The 16200-nt window shown below is 33.6% G+C and overlaps 1 protein-coding gene across 7 annotated transcripts in view; it reads right to left on the reverse strand.

Moving 5' to 3' along the window:
- The window catches only part of LOC150085455 (uncharacterized), a 1845429-nt gene that overhangs the window by 1264394 nt on the left and 564835 nt on the right, over positions 1–16200 (reverse strand). For all 7 annotated transcript variants that reach the window (XM_090374043.1, XM_090374041.1, XM_090374042.1 and 4 more), the window contains 3 exons: positions 15812–15889; positions 14659–14820; positions 1504–1608 (listed from right to left, as the gene is read on the reverse strand). In XM_090374043.1, the coding sequence (XP_090230169.1) occupies positions 1504–1608; positions 14659–14820; positions 15812–15889 (345 nt within the window). The remainder of the gene's footprint in view (positions 1–1503; positions 1609–14658; positions 14821–15811; positions 15890–16200) is intronic.

Genomic DNA, 16200 nt, shown 5'->3' on the forward strand with positions numbered 1-16200 from the left:
ATTAAAATAAATTTTAATTGGGTATAATATAAAAAAAATGTTGAATCCTTTTAATAACATAAATATGTATTTTATTTACGATTTCTTTATGATTTTGCAAACTGTTTTAAGTCTAGATAAACATTGGAGGCAAAACTACGCACGTCCATGCAGCAACAATGATCACCAATTTAATGATTGAATGGCCTACCTCGTGCCCTCGCACGGCTCACTGCATGCATAACTCTGTGTCCGTTAAATAATTTATCTGTAAAGTTTCCATTTGTTTGATAAAGAGGCACATTTAGCCTCAAAAGCTCCAAAGTCAATGAAAATATTTCATTGGATATATGCATTATTATTTGTATCTCTATGGATTCCAGTACAACAGGCCCATTCACCTATTAATAAATACCATTACTGACTTAAACACATGAGGCATATGTCCAGTCCTACATCTATGGACCTACTACTGGTACTGGTTACGCAGCCAATTAGATGGGGTTGCGTAAACCGCCCCAAACCCAAGCACTACTGTATTCCCTTCTTCCATTTACTTTTTGCTGTTCTTTTTGGCACTACATCTTGTATCTCATGCGTGATTAGGTTAATCTAAAGAAAAATTCAAGATACTATTTCTCTGTTATTGCTCACTTTTTTCTTCTACAACAAAATTGTCTTTTTAACACTATTTTGCAAGTTATTGATTTCTCCCCTTTGCTGGTCTATTTGCCCCATTTGTTTAATTGCCAACTTCCCCATCACACAGATAAGGATTACTTTGACCCATTTACACCTTCTCCCACCACCATACTCTGGATTACTTTAACAGTTATAAATTTTCTGGGAACTACCAGCTAACTTCTTTGGTCTCCAATACAGCCTTGATGCATTCATTTCCCTCAGCTCATTTCACCATCTCCTGCCAGTATGTTGCCATATTCTGACTTCATCCTTTTGTCTTCATATTGAATTTTCTCGTTTAAATTCACATAGGACCATATGCTATTCATTCAATTTTTCTTTAATTGGAATTAATTTTATATTAATTATGCATTTTACTTTTATTTTTATTTATTTTTGAATTATATTTGATTGGTTTCTTATTCCTTTTCTTTTTGGTCTCTGTCGGGTCGGCTATGATATATACATCAGCTCACTTTTTCTGTCTGCTATGGGTATGTCATAAAAGAGGCCTTGCTTCTTGCTGTATTTCCTTTGGTTCTGGCTGCCGGCCCTTCATGATAGTTAAAATCTTAAGATCTGTAGCATTAAGTACCATTTGTATATTTTTGTTTAATTTTATGTAATCTGCTTTTATTTTTCAGGCACATTTTTAAATTTTTTTCATTGTAACTACACCTGACAGATCAGCACCCCTACTCATATACTTATCAAATCTATTTATCTACATACATATATATATATATATATATATAAAAAACGTGAAATTATTAATGCACATATTCATTTAATCGAGACCAACCAATTAAAAATAAAATAAGCAAAAATATGTTACAATACCTCAATGCACTTTATGGCAGGATGTTTCTTCATCAACAAATTCTCTCCTTTCTTCTGGACGGCAGTGAACTGGGTTTCTCTTTTGACAAGATCATTTGTTAAGGTCTGAAATTTTTGAGAAATGTTTTGTAAAAAATAAATAAATAAATAAAATACACACTGAAAGCCCTTCAAAATTCATACAAAACACAGTTTTATAATATTTTGCTATTTTATAATTAATTAAACTATTCCACAGTGCATTTTTATATATAATTTGCAAAACAGTTTAAGAACCATCTATTAAGCCAAACTTTCTGTAGCAACAACTCCACAGTTCAGCAGCAATTATAGAAGTGAGTAGTTTGAATAAATAAATTTAAGGAAGTAGCTAAATAAATTACTAGCTGGGTCAGACAGGAGGGGTGTGTGTATGTGTGTGTGTTGTATAAACTTGCTTCCTTGCATCATTTGGAGTAATAATACTAACACATAGTGCAAGGAAGCAGATTTTTATTATACTAAAGAAGAAAAACTACTCACTTCCTTCTTTCAGTAGGAACTAATGCAACGTGCCTTTACCATTAAACTCAATTACTCATACTAAAAATTTATTACAATGATTAACAGGTTGCTGACTAAAGGAATAACTTTCTACAATACAGTCTATAACAGGGGTGGGCAACTTTTTTCGTCAGCGGGCCGAATGAAATTTTCGTATCATGACGCGGGCCAGAATACATTGAACGATTTAACAAAAAAAATCAGAACCTAAAAAAATTTTATATTACTTGAATTACCAAATTATTAATGTATTTTAAAAAAAAGTAAATACAATATTTAAATAGGAGTCGATTATAGATAGGTACAGATAAGAACTACAATTTGGAATAAACATTTTTATTGTTATGATAACAAAGTAAATTCAGAAAATAAAAACTTTAATGTGAGGATTACATTCGGAATGTTCCTGATTTATGATTTCATCAAAATTGGGATTCAATTCACTAGTGGCTATTCGTAGAACTGCTCCTAAATTTTCATCCGTTATTCTTGATCTAATTTTGCTCTTTGTATTTTTCATTAAAGAAAATGTAGTTTCGCATAGGTATGTCGATCCAAAGAATGCCAAATATTTCTGTGCATTATCCAGAATGTTTTTAAACATTTCTGGATTTAACGAGGCATAAAAGTCCGTTATTGTTTTTTCAGCAAATTGATTCTTTAATATTAAATTTGATTGTAAATTTATCAGTTCCAACTGGATACAAGGTGGTGCATCATTGACATTAAAATTAAATGGTAGGCTTACTAAAGATAGATCTTTAGAAATTTTCTGAAAATCATCAAATCTTCTTGTGAATTCATTAAATAAGTCACTTATTATCGCCTCATTTTTCTTAAAATCAGCACATTAAGTTTTTTTCTCTTTTTTTTGTAAGATTGGAAAGTGAGTTAACTGTTTATTTTGGAATTGTTGCGAAAATAAGTTGAGTTTTCTCGTAAACGATGTGACATTTGTATACATATCAAAAATAAATAGTCCTTTCCCTTCTAATAATAAATTTAATTCATTTTGATGCAAAAACATATCAACGAAGAAGAAAAAGTCATTCAGCCATTGTTCATCTTTTAATTCACAAAATTCATTCAGCTTGTCCTTAGCATTTAAGAAGTTTACAATTTCACCCAACAAATCATGAAATCGTTTTAACACTTTTGCAAGACTAAGCCATCTTATGTCTGTATGGTAAGGAATATCAGTAAAATCACATTCAATTTCTTTCAAAAATGTTATGAATTGCCAGTGGTTTAAAGCTCTTCCACGAGTAAAATTTAACTACTTTCGTTACAACCGATATAACATGATTCAGTTTTAGAACTCTTTTGCAAAGGGTTTCTTGGTGAATTATACAATATAAGAAAATTATTTCTTTTCCGGGAATACGCTTTATTTCATCGCTTATTCTTTTTAATCATTCAATGTTTTTTCCTGTCAAACTAGGACACCCATCGGTTGTGATGCTGACAATTTTGTCCCACTTTATATTATGTTTTTGCAAAGCTTCTTGAAGAGCTATAAAAAAAATTTCGCCAGTCGTTGTGTCTTTCATAGGATATGCAGAAAGCAATCCTCCATAATTTCAAATCTATGATTTGATATTACGGAAGAATATGATTTGATATTACCTCGAATAAAGATAAAAAGTTGACTCGTATCGGTAATGTCACATGACTCATCTAAAGCCAGTGCATGGTAAGTACAATCTTCCAATTTTAATTGATCACATATAAATTACTTGAAATATTATCAATTCATCTCACAAGATTTCTTCGTGATAGAGAAATTTTTTCAAACGTCAGTTGGTTTTTTTTTTTTTTTTAATCAGGGCATAATAATTCAGCAACATTATCAAACCTTCCTTCACAAATTCCCCTTCAGAAAATGATTTACATTGTTTTGCAACCTTATGTGTAACAATGTAACTAGCTTTTGTCAGAGCTCTATGTGTATTTGACAAAATTTTCAAAGTATTTTGTTGCTTACGCAAACCACATTTTAAATTTTCTGCTTCAATTTTCATTTGTTCCGGTGAAAATAGCTTATATTTTACGAAATGTTTTGTTGAAAAATGCCTTTTTAGATTATATTCTTTAAAAAAGGAAATAGTTTCCTTACAAACCAAACAAACAGCTTTATCATCTATATTTGCAATTAAATATTTGAATGTCCAATTATCATTGAAAATGCAGCATTCGGCATCAATTTTTCTTTTTTTTTAATTGGCTCATTTTATGGGCTATAAATTATATTAAATTAAAACCTGTAATAATTAGAAAAGGCATAAACTGACACATAAAATATCTTGCACCAATATTATTTTTTTCAATAAGAAGTCAAACCCAAAGGAACTTCGTTCGATCGATGCTACAATAATAATTAGGAAATAATACTCTTTGACGCTGCGTAGAATCACCTGGTTAACTGCATACTGCTGTACTGGCCACGATTCCCGATTTTTTTTATGAAAACCCCAAACACGAAAGGTATCAAAACCTATAGTACTTAGTACCGTGCATGGGTTGAAGGAGAAGTAAGGGGGGAGGGGGATGCCGAATGAACTGAATTAAGCCGAACGTTTACGGCGAGTATAGTCAGGTATGGATTTTCTATATTTATGCATTTACGGAGAGGGGCCGGATGTGGCCCGGTTGTTGCCCACCCCTGGTCTATAACCCTTCTCCTGTGGTTTGGTTTTTAGCTCCCCTGATTCATGCATAATTTAAAACCTTGAATATATCATCATTATTTGTTTGGTTTTTAGCTCCCCTGATTCATGCATAATTTAAAACCTTGAATATATCATCATTATTTGTTTGGTTTTTAGCTCCCCTGATTCATGCATAATTTAAAACCTTGAATATATCATCATTATTTGTTTTACATAGTAAAAAAAAAAAAAAAACTCCCCTTATTATAGCCTTATAGAATTGAATGATATCTTCTAAAGCAGTGCTATTCAAAAAATATCAAAAGAAAAAAAAAAAAAAAAAAAAAAACTCTGCTGACGAGGCTAGTGGAAGTCAGAAGTGTTCAAAGCCGCTAAGTGGATTTTCTTATTTATTGATTTGAAATTGTTTTTCTAAAACTTTTGATTTAAATTTAATAGTATAGCATTAGTTTGTGATTTTTTGATTAATCTGGTGTATTTATTCTTTACTCGGCCTTGTAATTGCATAAAAGTATCGGCAAGGGTATCAAATCCACGTGTTACAAGTTGCAGCTCCACTGAACGAGAAGTTTTTTTAGCCATATTTAGCCGCTTTACTGATCAATAGTTACATCAAATTATTTTCTATAAGTAGCTTATAGACCTAGTCAGGATCCTTAGTTTATTCTGAATTGAGACAGCGAGATTTGGAAGTTAATTAATACTTAAGTGTCCGTAGAGTTACCGTTCGTAACTTGCCACCATTGTTATACGACACAACATTATATCCTGAACTAGATAGCGTAAGGTTAGTATAGTACAGTATATAATATAATATTGTCAATTAATCAGTAAAATCTATTAATTTTGTTAATATTCATTGTCAATTGAATTGTACTTTTAACTAAATACATATAACAACTTAAGATTACAAACGTAACATAATTAATTAATACATAACTTGATATGGAAGTTATATAAACGGAACTCATAGATAATACTCGATACTGAAAAATATATATAGCATTATAACTGTGTTGGGATAAAAGTTTAGGTTTATAATTTTGTACCGAAATTGAAATTTTATTGAAATTAAATTGAAATCAGACAAGAGGAGCAAAGCAAATGGGAGTGCTGTGGCTCAGAGGAGAACTGAGGGGGACAGTTGCCCTCTGAATCACAGCCTTTTAAAATGCACTGCTTGCATGATGTTTGTGGAGCAATCGGGTACGGGACATGGGGGGGATGTCTGTGTGTGCGCACGATGCAAGGAGTGTAACGAAATCAGGTGACAACTCAACGTTGTTATGGGCCTATATGAGAGCTTGAAGGACAGGGTGGATGCCCTCGAATGATATAAATTGAAGGCCCCATCAAGCTCTCAACTGCCCACATCAATGCTAGAGCTTGTACTTGGTCATCGCGCAACACAGCAGCAACCCCCAAGGCAGAATGCGCTGGTCCCACAGGAACTAGTAGTTGTTGGTGACTCTATTGTGGAAACGGGGAACATGCTTTGTAAAAAGGATAGGTGGAACAGGACCAGGGTATGCCTGCCAGGGGCAAAGGTTGATGACATTGTAGAGCGGATATCATCTTTTAAAGGCACAAAAGGTGATATTGTTGTACACGTTGGCACTAATGATATTAAGAGTAGGAGACCGTCAGAATTACTTAACAAGTACAGGTCACTGTTCAAAAAAAAGCCGTGAACTAGGGTTGAAATTGACAGTATCTGCAATTCTGCCCAGACACGATAGGAAGGAGTATATGATGAGAGCCTTGTCGATCAATTCGGCCATGGAAAGATTGTGCAAGGCTCAAGTGGTAGAATTTTTTTCAGCCTGGTCTGTACTTGTTAACAGGAGAGACTGCTTCTACAGGGATGGGATACACTTAAATAGAAAGGGTGCAAGAATATTTGCTGATGCTATCGAGGCAGTGTTAGGTGGGTCGGAAAACTACTAGTTTGGGGGGATACAAGGACTAATAGATTAACAGTAGCCACTGGCAGAGGTGAAAGTGATTCTTGCACTGCTTCTATTGAAATGAGCAGCAGCCTAGAAAACAAGATGCAGGATATTTCAGAGACTGCTGGGAGTCATTGCAGTACAAGTAAACACATGGGTTGTGTTAGGATAGCTAAGAATAGGAACAGGTGCATGTATATTTACGTGTACACCAATTCTAGGAGTTTGGTAAATAAATTTGATGAATTTGAGGTATGGCTCAAAACATCAAAGGCAGATATTGTTGGGATATATTAGAGATGTGGTGTCACACAGATATAAGTAATGCAGAACTGGAATTTGGGGAGTACAATGTATACAGAAAGGATAGACAGGATAGAAGGGAGGAGGGGTTATGCTATTAGTTAAGAAACACAAATCCAAGGAAGTGAAGCCAGTCGACATCGCTGGACAGTGCAATGTCGAGTCAGTTTGGTGTGACATAAGCATTGGGAGATCAAAATTGAGAGTAGGAGTGTGCTATAGGCCTAATGACTCTGATGAGTATAATAAGAAACTATACAGGGAAATAGAGTGGGCCAGTAAATCAGAGAGTCTTATAATGGGGGATTTTAATTTCCCAGATAATGACTGGAATTTGTGGGTTGGTCACTCACACACTAGCAAGGCTTTATTGGATGATTGTTTTCTACATCAGCATGTTCGGGAGGCAACTAGAGGGAGTAATACTCTTGATTTGATTATCAGTAGTGATTCTTCATGCATTAAGAATCTGCAGGTAAATGAACCACTAGGTGGCAGTGATCACAGTGTGCTGAAGTGAGATTTACTCAAAGAGGTAACTACCATTAGGGGTAAAGGGAAGGGTTATTGCTTTCGTAAAGGTAACTTTCTACTCTATACTTTTTTTCTTAATTTTTTTTTTCTTATTTTCCCAGGATTTGGAGTATGGTGAATATTGTCCTTTACAGTTTGGACAAAGTGGCATTTCTACATCACACTGTCCACTTGTAATTTATGAGGCTGATGGCAGTAGGATACCTGCAAAACAAGTTCCACGCTTTGTTCTTTTTATGTTTCTCACTATTTCAAGCATCATTCCAGACTAGTGTATTTACAGGCATCATGAAAAGACTGCAGCAAAGAAGTGCTACTACTAATATTTGGCTTGTGACCTATAACATTATCTATTGAATGAAACTGGATAATTTGTTAATCAAATGAGATAGAAGGGAAGAATTACCCCAATATGCCTTAGAAAATTTCCATGTTATTCAATACTCCAATTGTGATGAGCCTGTTCTTTGGAGTTTATACAAAACTGGAAAGTGATCACTGTTATGTGGAGTAGTAAAGTTGTGCTTATCTAATAAAGATCCCTTGCAAATGATGCCCATTAAAATAATTATAATAAGCAGAAAGGAATCTTAATTGTAATATAAGTGCTTCAAGTTCTTTAGGAATAAATATTAGATTTCATGAAAGATATATCGAGACAAGCAAGGATGATTAAAATTCTAACAGCCACAGCTTATAGTGATGTCTGCAAGAGGGATATATCTAGTGGGAACTCTTGTGTCCAACAGAATGGCCGCACCTCCATGAGTGTTGCTATCCTGCTTATAACAAGTATAGTTGTTAATCACAGAAGATGCCCGTGGTATCAAGTTTGTTCCTTGTGAGCAAATGTCTACAGGTTACTAACACATAATTAGGTCATATAATTCATCTTTCTTGGACTTCGCACCTCTACAAATCTACTGCAAGATGTGCTGTATTAGGAAGGAGTTTTGTCTGTTTGTTTTTAGCAGCAATTTCCTTACGACAGTCTGGTTTGTGCATAGAGCGACAGGTCGAAGAGATGAAAAATTCAGTATCCATGTAATTCATTCTGTTTACTTATATCATCTGTTTCTGTATATGATGCATACTGCAGTTTCTTTCCAGTAGGCTCTGAATCTTTGGGTTTAGAAGGTTGTTTAGACATAATTTTAGGAGAAAAAGATACACTATACAGAATGGTTGTTGTTTGGTTTTTAGGAGCATTAGCAACTAAGGCCATATTGCTCCAGGGATATGCAGTGGTCATTCCGTGACCTTTCCGCATCCTCCATATTTTGTGGTCACAGGCTTGAACCCCGGTCTAATCAAGAAGTGTGTGCGACATACTGCTGCTTCTGCCCACCTAGCTACGGAGGCGCCTATACAGAATAGAAATCAGGGTATTAATTGTTTTGTCTGAATTTTGTTCTTGTATCACTGTTCAGATCAGGCCCAGTCAGTAGGATATATTTGACAGGACAGAAGCATCTGTTTGAGTTGCTAACAATTGATGTTTTTGGATGGCAAACACATGCAATTCTTTGATTTTACTGGTATTTGTTTTCTTGCATCCTTACATACCATTTTATATTGAACTTTATTTTTGAATTTTCTTACATTTTTATTTATGTTTTCTTAAGTTTATAGTGTTCACAAGCTTTAGAATAGACTGGATATAAAATATAAGTGTATTTTGCAAAAATACACTTATAAACGAACTGTACGAACACAATCTCCCCGGATGAAGAATAGTTCGTCCGTGGAGATTGTGTTCCTTTCATCCACAATTTAGGCTTGTTTGCTTGTTTGTTTAGTTAGTTATTGGCACATCAGCTTCTGTGGCTATAATGCACCTCCCAAGTTTTTTTTGCAGTACTCTGATCCATGCCCAAGGCGGGATTCAAACCCGCAACCTTTGGGTTGCCAGGCAGGCACTTTACCCACCCGGCTAGCCCAGTCGGCACAATTTGGGCAATGAGTCTGCTCAGTATGCTACCTGTGAGAATCCCAATTTTGGCTCTGGCAGCACTATAGAGGATTTGGAATAAATGAGAGGATATGACAATTTAAATAACCAGCTGTCATAGTACTAACCAAAATTCAGGGTGCTGATGATAAGTATGATGTAAAATGTTATGACAAAACTTTCATACTTTCAGATCAGGAATATTTTCACATGTGTGACTTTCTGATTTTTTAATTCCTGGACTATTTCATCTTTCATTACATTCATCAGGTCCCATTCTGCTATGACTCCTTTAGAAATGTTTAAAATAGAATGTGAGGTAACCTTTGGAGAAATTCCTCTGAAGGTGGAGAGCTTTAGCAAAGATTCCAAATGGGATTGCTTTGTGTGGTTTCCACAAGTAAGTCTCCTGAACATAATCTTTGTCTCTTTTTGGGACTTCCTGCAGCATTTTCCAAATAGATAATATCTTTTACATTTTCATTCTCTTGGACTAAGTGTAATGATAAGGTTGGCATCTGTCCAAGTAAGGTGAGTTCAGGGGCTCTAGAAAAGGAAAATGTCAAAGTAGTCAGTAGGCTGTTAGTAGTAAAGCATGGGGGGTAGTCTTCCTTTCTGAAACTAGCTTTACAGTTCAAAAGACTAAGCCTATTTTAATTAAGGTGAAAAAAAAACTAAATGAAAACTGCAGATTTGAAAAACTACTTTTCAAATAGCACAAAAAGTTGCTTTATCACTATAATGCTTTGCAATAACTTTTTGTTTCTAAGTGCATCTTTAATCAGTAGTATTTTAAAAATTCTCCTGTTTTCAATTAACTGAAGTAAACTGATGAACATTTTTTTACTGTAATTATGCATGAATTATGGTTCATAATAGCATTATCTGTGGTGCATTTCATAAGAAAAAGTATGTATTGCCATGTACTAACCATGTTTACAAGTAGACAACTAACTGGTGAAACAGCATCTAATTTTTTAGAACTATGTTGATGGTCCACAATGCTCACACTAAGGCGAGTTTCAACATGCTACTAAATATATAGTAGTGGTGATGGTGCAGTTTTCATTTTCTTGCTACAGAGAATTAGTTTATTTTTTATTTAGTCTGAATTTACAACAGGTGGTCTTGGAATTTATCCAGGGATCCACTAGTTAATTTCTCTAATTCAATACAATTTGTCAACACATTTTGAGATAATAAATGTAAATAGTGGGATATGAATCATGATATGTACCCTTTCCTGTTTATCATTAATCATTGGATAACTTACTATAGTGATTGGACTTAAGATAACTTGGACCACAGTGATTGTCAGGCATTCTTTCTCAATAACCTCAAAACAAGTGCAAATTTTAACATCACTATTAAAATTAGCAGTTTATATGATGTTCAAAGGGATACATGCCCCGTATCCCTACATTAATGTCATTTATAAAAATCAGAATGGTTTCATTCCCAGAACTAGTTATTGATGGATCTCACTTCTAACCCTAACTCATTTTGAAAAAAGTAACCATTAATGACTCATGATCTCAATACATTCCAGATTACATAACAATCTCTTGAGATTTGATCATACATTTTGCTATATTACAAATTAACAAAAATATTTCCTGCATATCTTATATTTTTGTATAAAATATATACAAAATCAGTTCTAAAAAAATTAACATGCAAATGGAAAACTGGTATATAAAACAAAAAGAAGAAAATACATTAAAATACAACAAAATATACAGAATTAAAAGTGCTAAAATCTGAAGCTTTAAAAGGCTACGTCTTCTTTCTCAACAGTAAGCTTTGCAGTGCAATCTTAAATACCTGCAGGTTCACGGCACATGTCACGTGACTCAATAACACGTGCATTGTTCTCATACGTGATGGAACCGGAAGTGGCTCGAGAGCGCGTCAGGCGGAATTATTCATCCCCCTCCAAGGATCACTGTCTCAAAGAGGGGATGAATCCGCATACCCCTATCTCTATTAATGTTGCTCCCAATGGAACTAATCCGCAAGCTCTCGAGCCACTTGTGGTCCAAAACCTACGCGCCCGGTCGATGATAATAGCTTCGTCTGGGGAGATTTGATGCTGCTTCTCCCAAGATTTTAGCGCTTTTAATTCTGTATATTTTATTGTATTTTAATATATTTTCTTCTTTTTGTTTTATATATCTTTTGTAAATAGTAATTTATTGTAAATTAGTAATATCGGTTTATTAAACTATTAATTTTGTTTTTTGTTTTATTATTTCAAAGCAAGGTTGGTGTAAACTACTAAACATTTATATTATAATATGAATTATAATTCATATTATAATATGAATTATGAGGCCTATTTGAAGGAAAACTGGTGTTCTAAGCTGGTGGGAGTAAACCTTTAACAATGCATTTGGCCATCTGTTTAGTACCACTGAACATACATGAAAAACTTCACTCCCTTAACTGAGCAGTGGTTGCAAAAACCCTGTCAGGTCCCTCACAAAAAAAAAAAAAGGGGGGGGGGGGAAGATACACATTTTTTGTGGGTTCAAGCTTAACTTAATGCCCACACATTAACCACTGCATTTTCTACCTTCCTAAATATACTCGGTTTTACTCAAGCTGTTTTGACAGCAATATTTTATGGTTCTCGTGGAATAACAGTTTGAAAGTACACTTGGTCGTCGACTTACGACCGGCCGCACTTACGACCACAAAAAAATAGTAATAATAATAAATAAATTAATAATAAATCAGAAAGTCACTACTGAGGACACCCATAACCCAGGTGAGGAGGCACATCGATGACGGGAGGCCTGAGGACAGCACCAGGCACACACTCAGTCGCTCTCTCTCACATACACCCAGTCGCTTTCAAGCATCTGTTGCGTGTGGTGCATTAATTAAAATTCTACTGAAATACGCATAAAATGTTTAGTAAAAGGAAAATGCCTTCATCTACATATACGCCAGCTAAGAAGTCAAGGAAAACTATTGATTTAGAGTGTAAAATGAAAATTATCCAGCAGTATGAAGGCGAAAAGAAAGTGAATACGACAGCACGTGACTTGAAGTTATCACATTCCACGATATCGACGATACTTAAGGACAAAGAAAGAATTCGGGAAGCTGTGAAAGGTTCTACACCTATTAAGTCTACAATTTTAACCAAACAACAACAGGAACCCATCCATGAAATGGAGAAATTGTTGTTTGTGTGGATGGAAGATTTAATACAAAAAAATACACCCACGAGTCTTCACACAGCGCAAGCAAAGGCTAGAAGTTTGTTTCAGAGTTTAAAATCACGCGCCGGAGACGATTACGCAGAAGATTTTCAGGCTACTACTGGGTGGTTTAAGCGTTTTAAAAAAAGATTTGCTTTGCATAATGTCTCTTATAAATAAACAACTCCTACCTCAACCCAAGAACATGACCCTGACGATGCACAACCCAGCACAAGCAAAGATTAAAAATTGATTTTGTAAATTTCATTTGTATTAATTTTTACATTAATTTTAGATTGTATTTTTGTGTTTTCAGTACATTATGTACAGTATTATTTTTCACATTATGTACAATATAATTATAGATTGTAGTTTTGTTTTTTATAAACAGTATGAATAATAAACCAATTAAAATGTAGAGAACATTTGAATTTAACCTCAGAGAGAGAGATAGCCTAGGCGTAGAAACGAAGGTATGTACAGTATCGCTAAATAAAAGATGAAAACATTACTGTATTTAAAAAGAAAAATAAAAGATGATAAAAATTTAAAAGATTATAAAATAAATTATAAAGATGATAAAAAGATTAGAAAGGTTAAAAAATACTGTTAATAAATATATGGCCGACATACGACCAGATCGACTTACGACCTGTCAGTCAGAACAGAAGTCGGTCGTAAGTCGACGACCAACTGTACTGGATGGGTACTGCAAGACCCTTTTTGCAACTTCTGTGTGTAGAAAGTAGGTGGGACCACCTCTCAGGTCCTGCTCAGATATTTCAATATCACATTGAACAATTGCTGTTCCAGTTAAATTTAACACAGTGTTACACTCTCAAATTCTAATTATGGCATTGTTTCAACTTTGGGAAAAAGCATTTGAGAAGAAATTACTGAATTGGGTGGGGGGGGGGACTCAAAGGTCCCAACTATTTCAATTGCACATCAAATATCTTGAAATATAATGGCTGCCATTATATTTCAAGATAACCCACTGTCCCATTCTCTAACTCTGAACATGGCACTGTCTCGTACTTGGGGGAGGGGGGACATTTTAGGGCTTTTCATGAGTAATTAACTGAACACATGTAACCAGAAAACACACGAGAACTCTCAAAAGGGATGTTCCTTGAAACCCTTCTTGTAATAATTTCTGAGTAGAGCTTTGTGCACCAAATGAATAATGAGTGCTATAGGTTCACATATATATATAATCTTTTGATATTAAACTATTTTGAATTAAGAAATAATTCTGAATACATACTGGAGTCTTATCTTCTGTAAGCAGTATACCAAACAGAATTCTAAGAGGGACAAAAGTGTACACACATAATTTGGAAATATCATGCTCTTAATTAATGTTTTCCACACTAAAAAATGGAAGACTAATAGTTTCATGTTTATATTTTAGTATTGTATTGCTATTTTACTTTCTTTCCATTTTTGGTAGAATCAAAAGTTTTTACAAATTTCCACTTATATATATAATATATAAGCAGAAATACATATGCATGCATCATTTTAAAATTTTGCACTCATAACAGTTTTCTGCACTGAAAAATGGAAATGACTGTTAGCTTCATACTTATACTTTATGACTATGAATTGTTTTTTTAATTTTTAGAAGAAATAATTTTTTTTGAATAAGATGTGGAAAAAAATAACAGCATTTTTCAAATATTTAAATTTTTATTAAAAATTAAAAAGTTACATAAAACAAATACCACAATTTATTAAGAAAAGGATGATGTATTGGTATACTGCAAGCAGAATTCAAGTACATTAAAAACTTTTTACATAAATAAAAAAAAAAAATGTGCCCACCAGTCAGGGCCAGTGCAACACCCACTACAACTTTTTTTTTTTTTTTTTTTTTTTTTTTTGGGTACAAATAACTGCCTGATTAATGAATTAAAACATCAATAAGTACTCTTATACTTGCACACTGCTTATTCTCTCAAACATTGGTATGTTAATAAATACTCATCAATTACCTCCTGATATCGATCTAATTCTATAAGATTAAGATTCTTGGCACTCCAGTCACGAGAAACCTCAGTTTCTTCTTTTTCATTCATCCATTTTATTTCTCGTGTAGCTTGCTGTACAAAATCCAAGAGTGTTTCTAGATCACTTAATCTTTTCTTTGATACAATCTAATAAGAAAAAAATAATAATAATAAAATAAGTTTTTAATTCATTTTCATAATGGACCAAGCCATAAACTACATAATACTAATTCATAAGTTATGAGTGAAATGTAATGGTTGTTTAATTACTGTTACCTCACATAAGAGTCCACAGTAAAAGGGGAAATATATATTAAAAAAAACTACAGAAATCAGTGGATTATTTTTTCATAATCCTGAGCATAGTGCAAATAATACTATTTGAATATACCTCTTTTCCATTCAAATCATCTATGTACTATAAGAGAATTCACAGATTTCATATCATCTGAAAATGTTAACTCTAGAAAGCTCGTTAGCACCCTTTTTCATGTTTACTGATCAGCTCAAGTTTTTCTTCAATAGAAAGAACCATCTCTTTCTACTTTAACATGGTTACACATAGACATAAATTAAAATGCAGAAAAGAATTTTAAAATAAGCCAGACAAGAGTAAAACTGAAGAATCACTAAAATATGACTCAAGTGAGGTATTAGGTAGAGAACAAAGGTGGGATGAGGTTTCTAAATTGGAGGGTCTTGTCTACAGCAAAATAACAAAATGTAAACAAGAAACACCTAATAACAGATTATACGTATGACTTAAACTTCCATCACCCACAGAAACTCTGGTTTATCTGCCTGGGATAATCAAGAGTCTACTAACCAAAGACAGTCAATTTTTCCTTCTCTTTTATATCCATTTCAATTCGAGCGAAATGGATGAAAAATTATACATTATGTTATATTTTATTCATAACAATTTATAATCTTTCAGTCATTCTCATGCTTATATTACAAATTTTATAATAAAGCTAATAACAAAATATATGTCCCCTGCCATCTTGTGATGCTCAATGAGTAAGTTTCAGTTTTATATATAAAGGATTAAAAATTAAATGAGATTTTGCCATATCATAAAAAAAATTATTAGAACTCTGCTCAGTAAAGAATTTATTAAAAATGGTCTCTGACTTACCAGCAATTCAGAATATGATTTTTCAAGCTTCGTAAGTAAATCACAGTATGCATCATACTCGTTACCTTTGAAATTATTCTGAAACAAAATCAAGACAATTACCCAAATAATTTTAAACACAATCTTAAATATATAACAATAAAAACAAACATATTGGTAAAATATTACCCAAGTAATATCACAACAGTGTATTCACGACACCTGGAAGCCTTTTTTATGGAATCAAGTGTACAACATCTGCTGGTGCCAATTTGACTTATTTAGCAATGCTGAATCCGTATCCCTTGTACATCACTGTAATATAACTCACCTGAAGATGGAGAAGTATAGTAGTTGTCAAACACCACTTTCTACATTTCACAATGATAAAGGATAAGCCAGTTCTTGCT

The sequence above is a fragment of the Mastigoproctus giganteus genome, chromosome 5 (assembly GCF_048544385.1).
Source record: "Mastigoproctus giganteus isolate SK-2022 chromosome 5, ASM4854438v1, whole genome shotgun sequence".
NCBI classification, from domain to species: Eukaryota; Metazoa; Arthropoda; class Arachnida; order Uropygi; family Thelyphonidae; genus Mastigoproctus; species Mastigoproctus giganteus.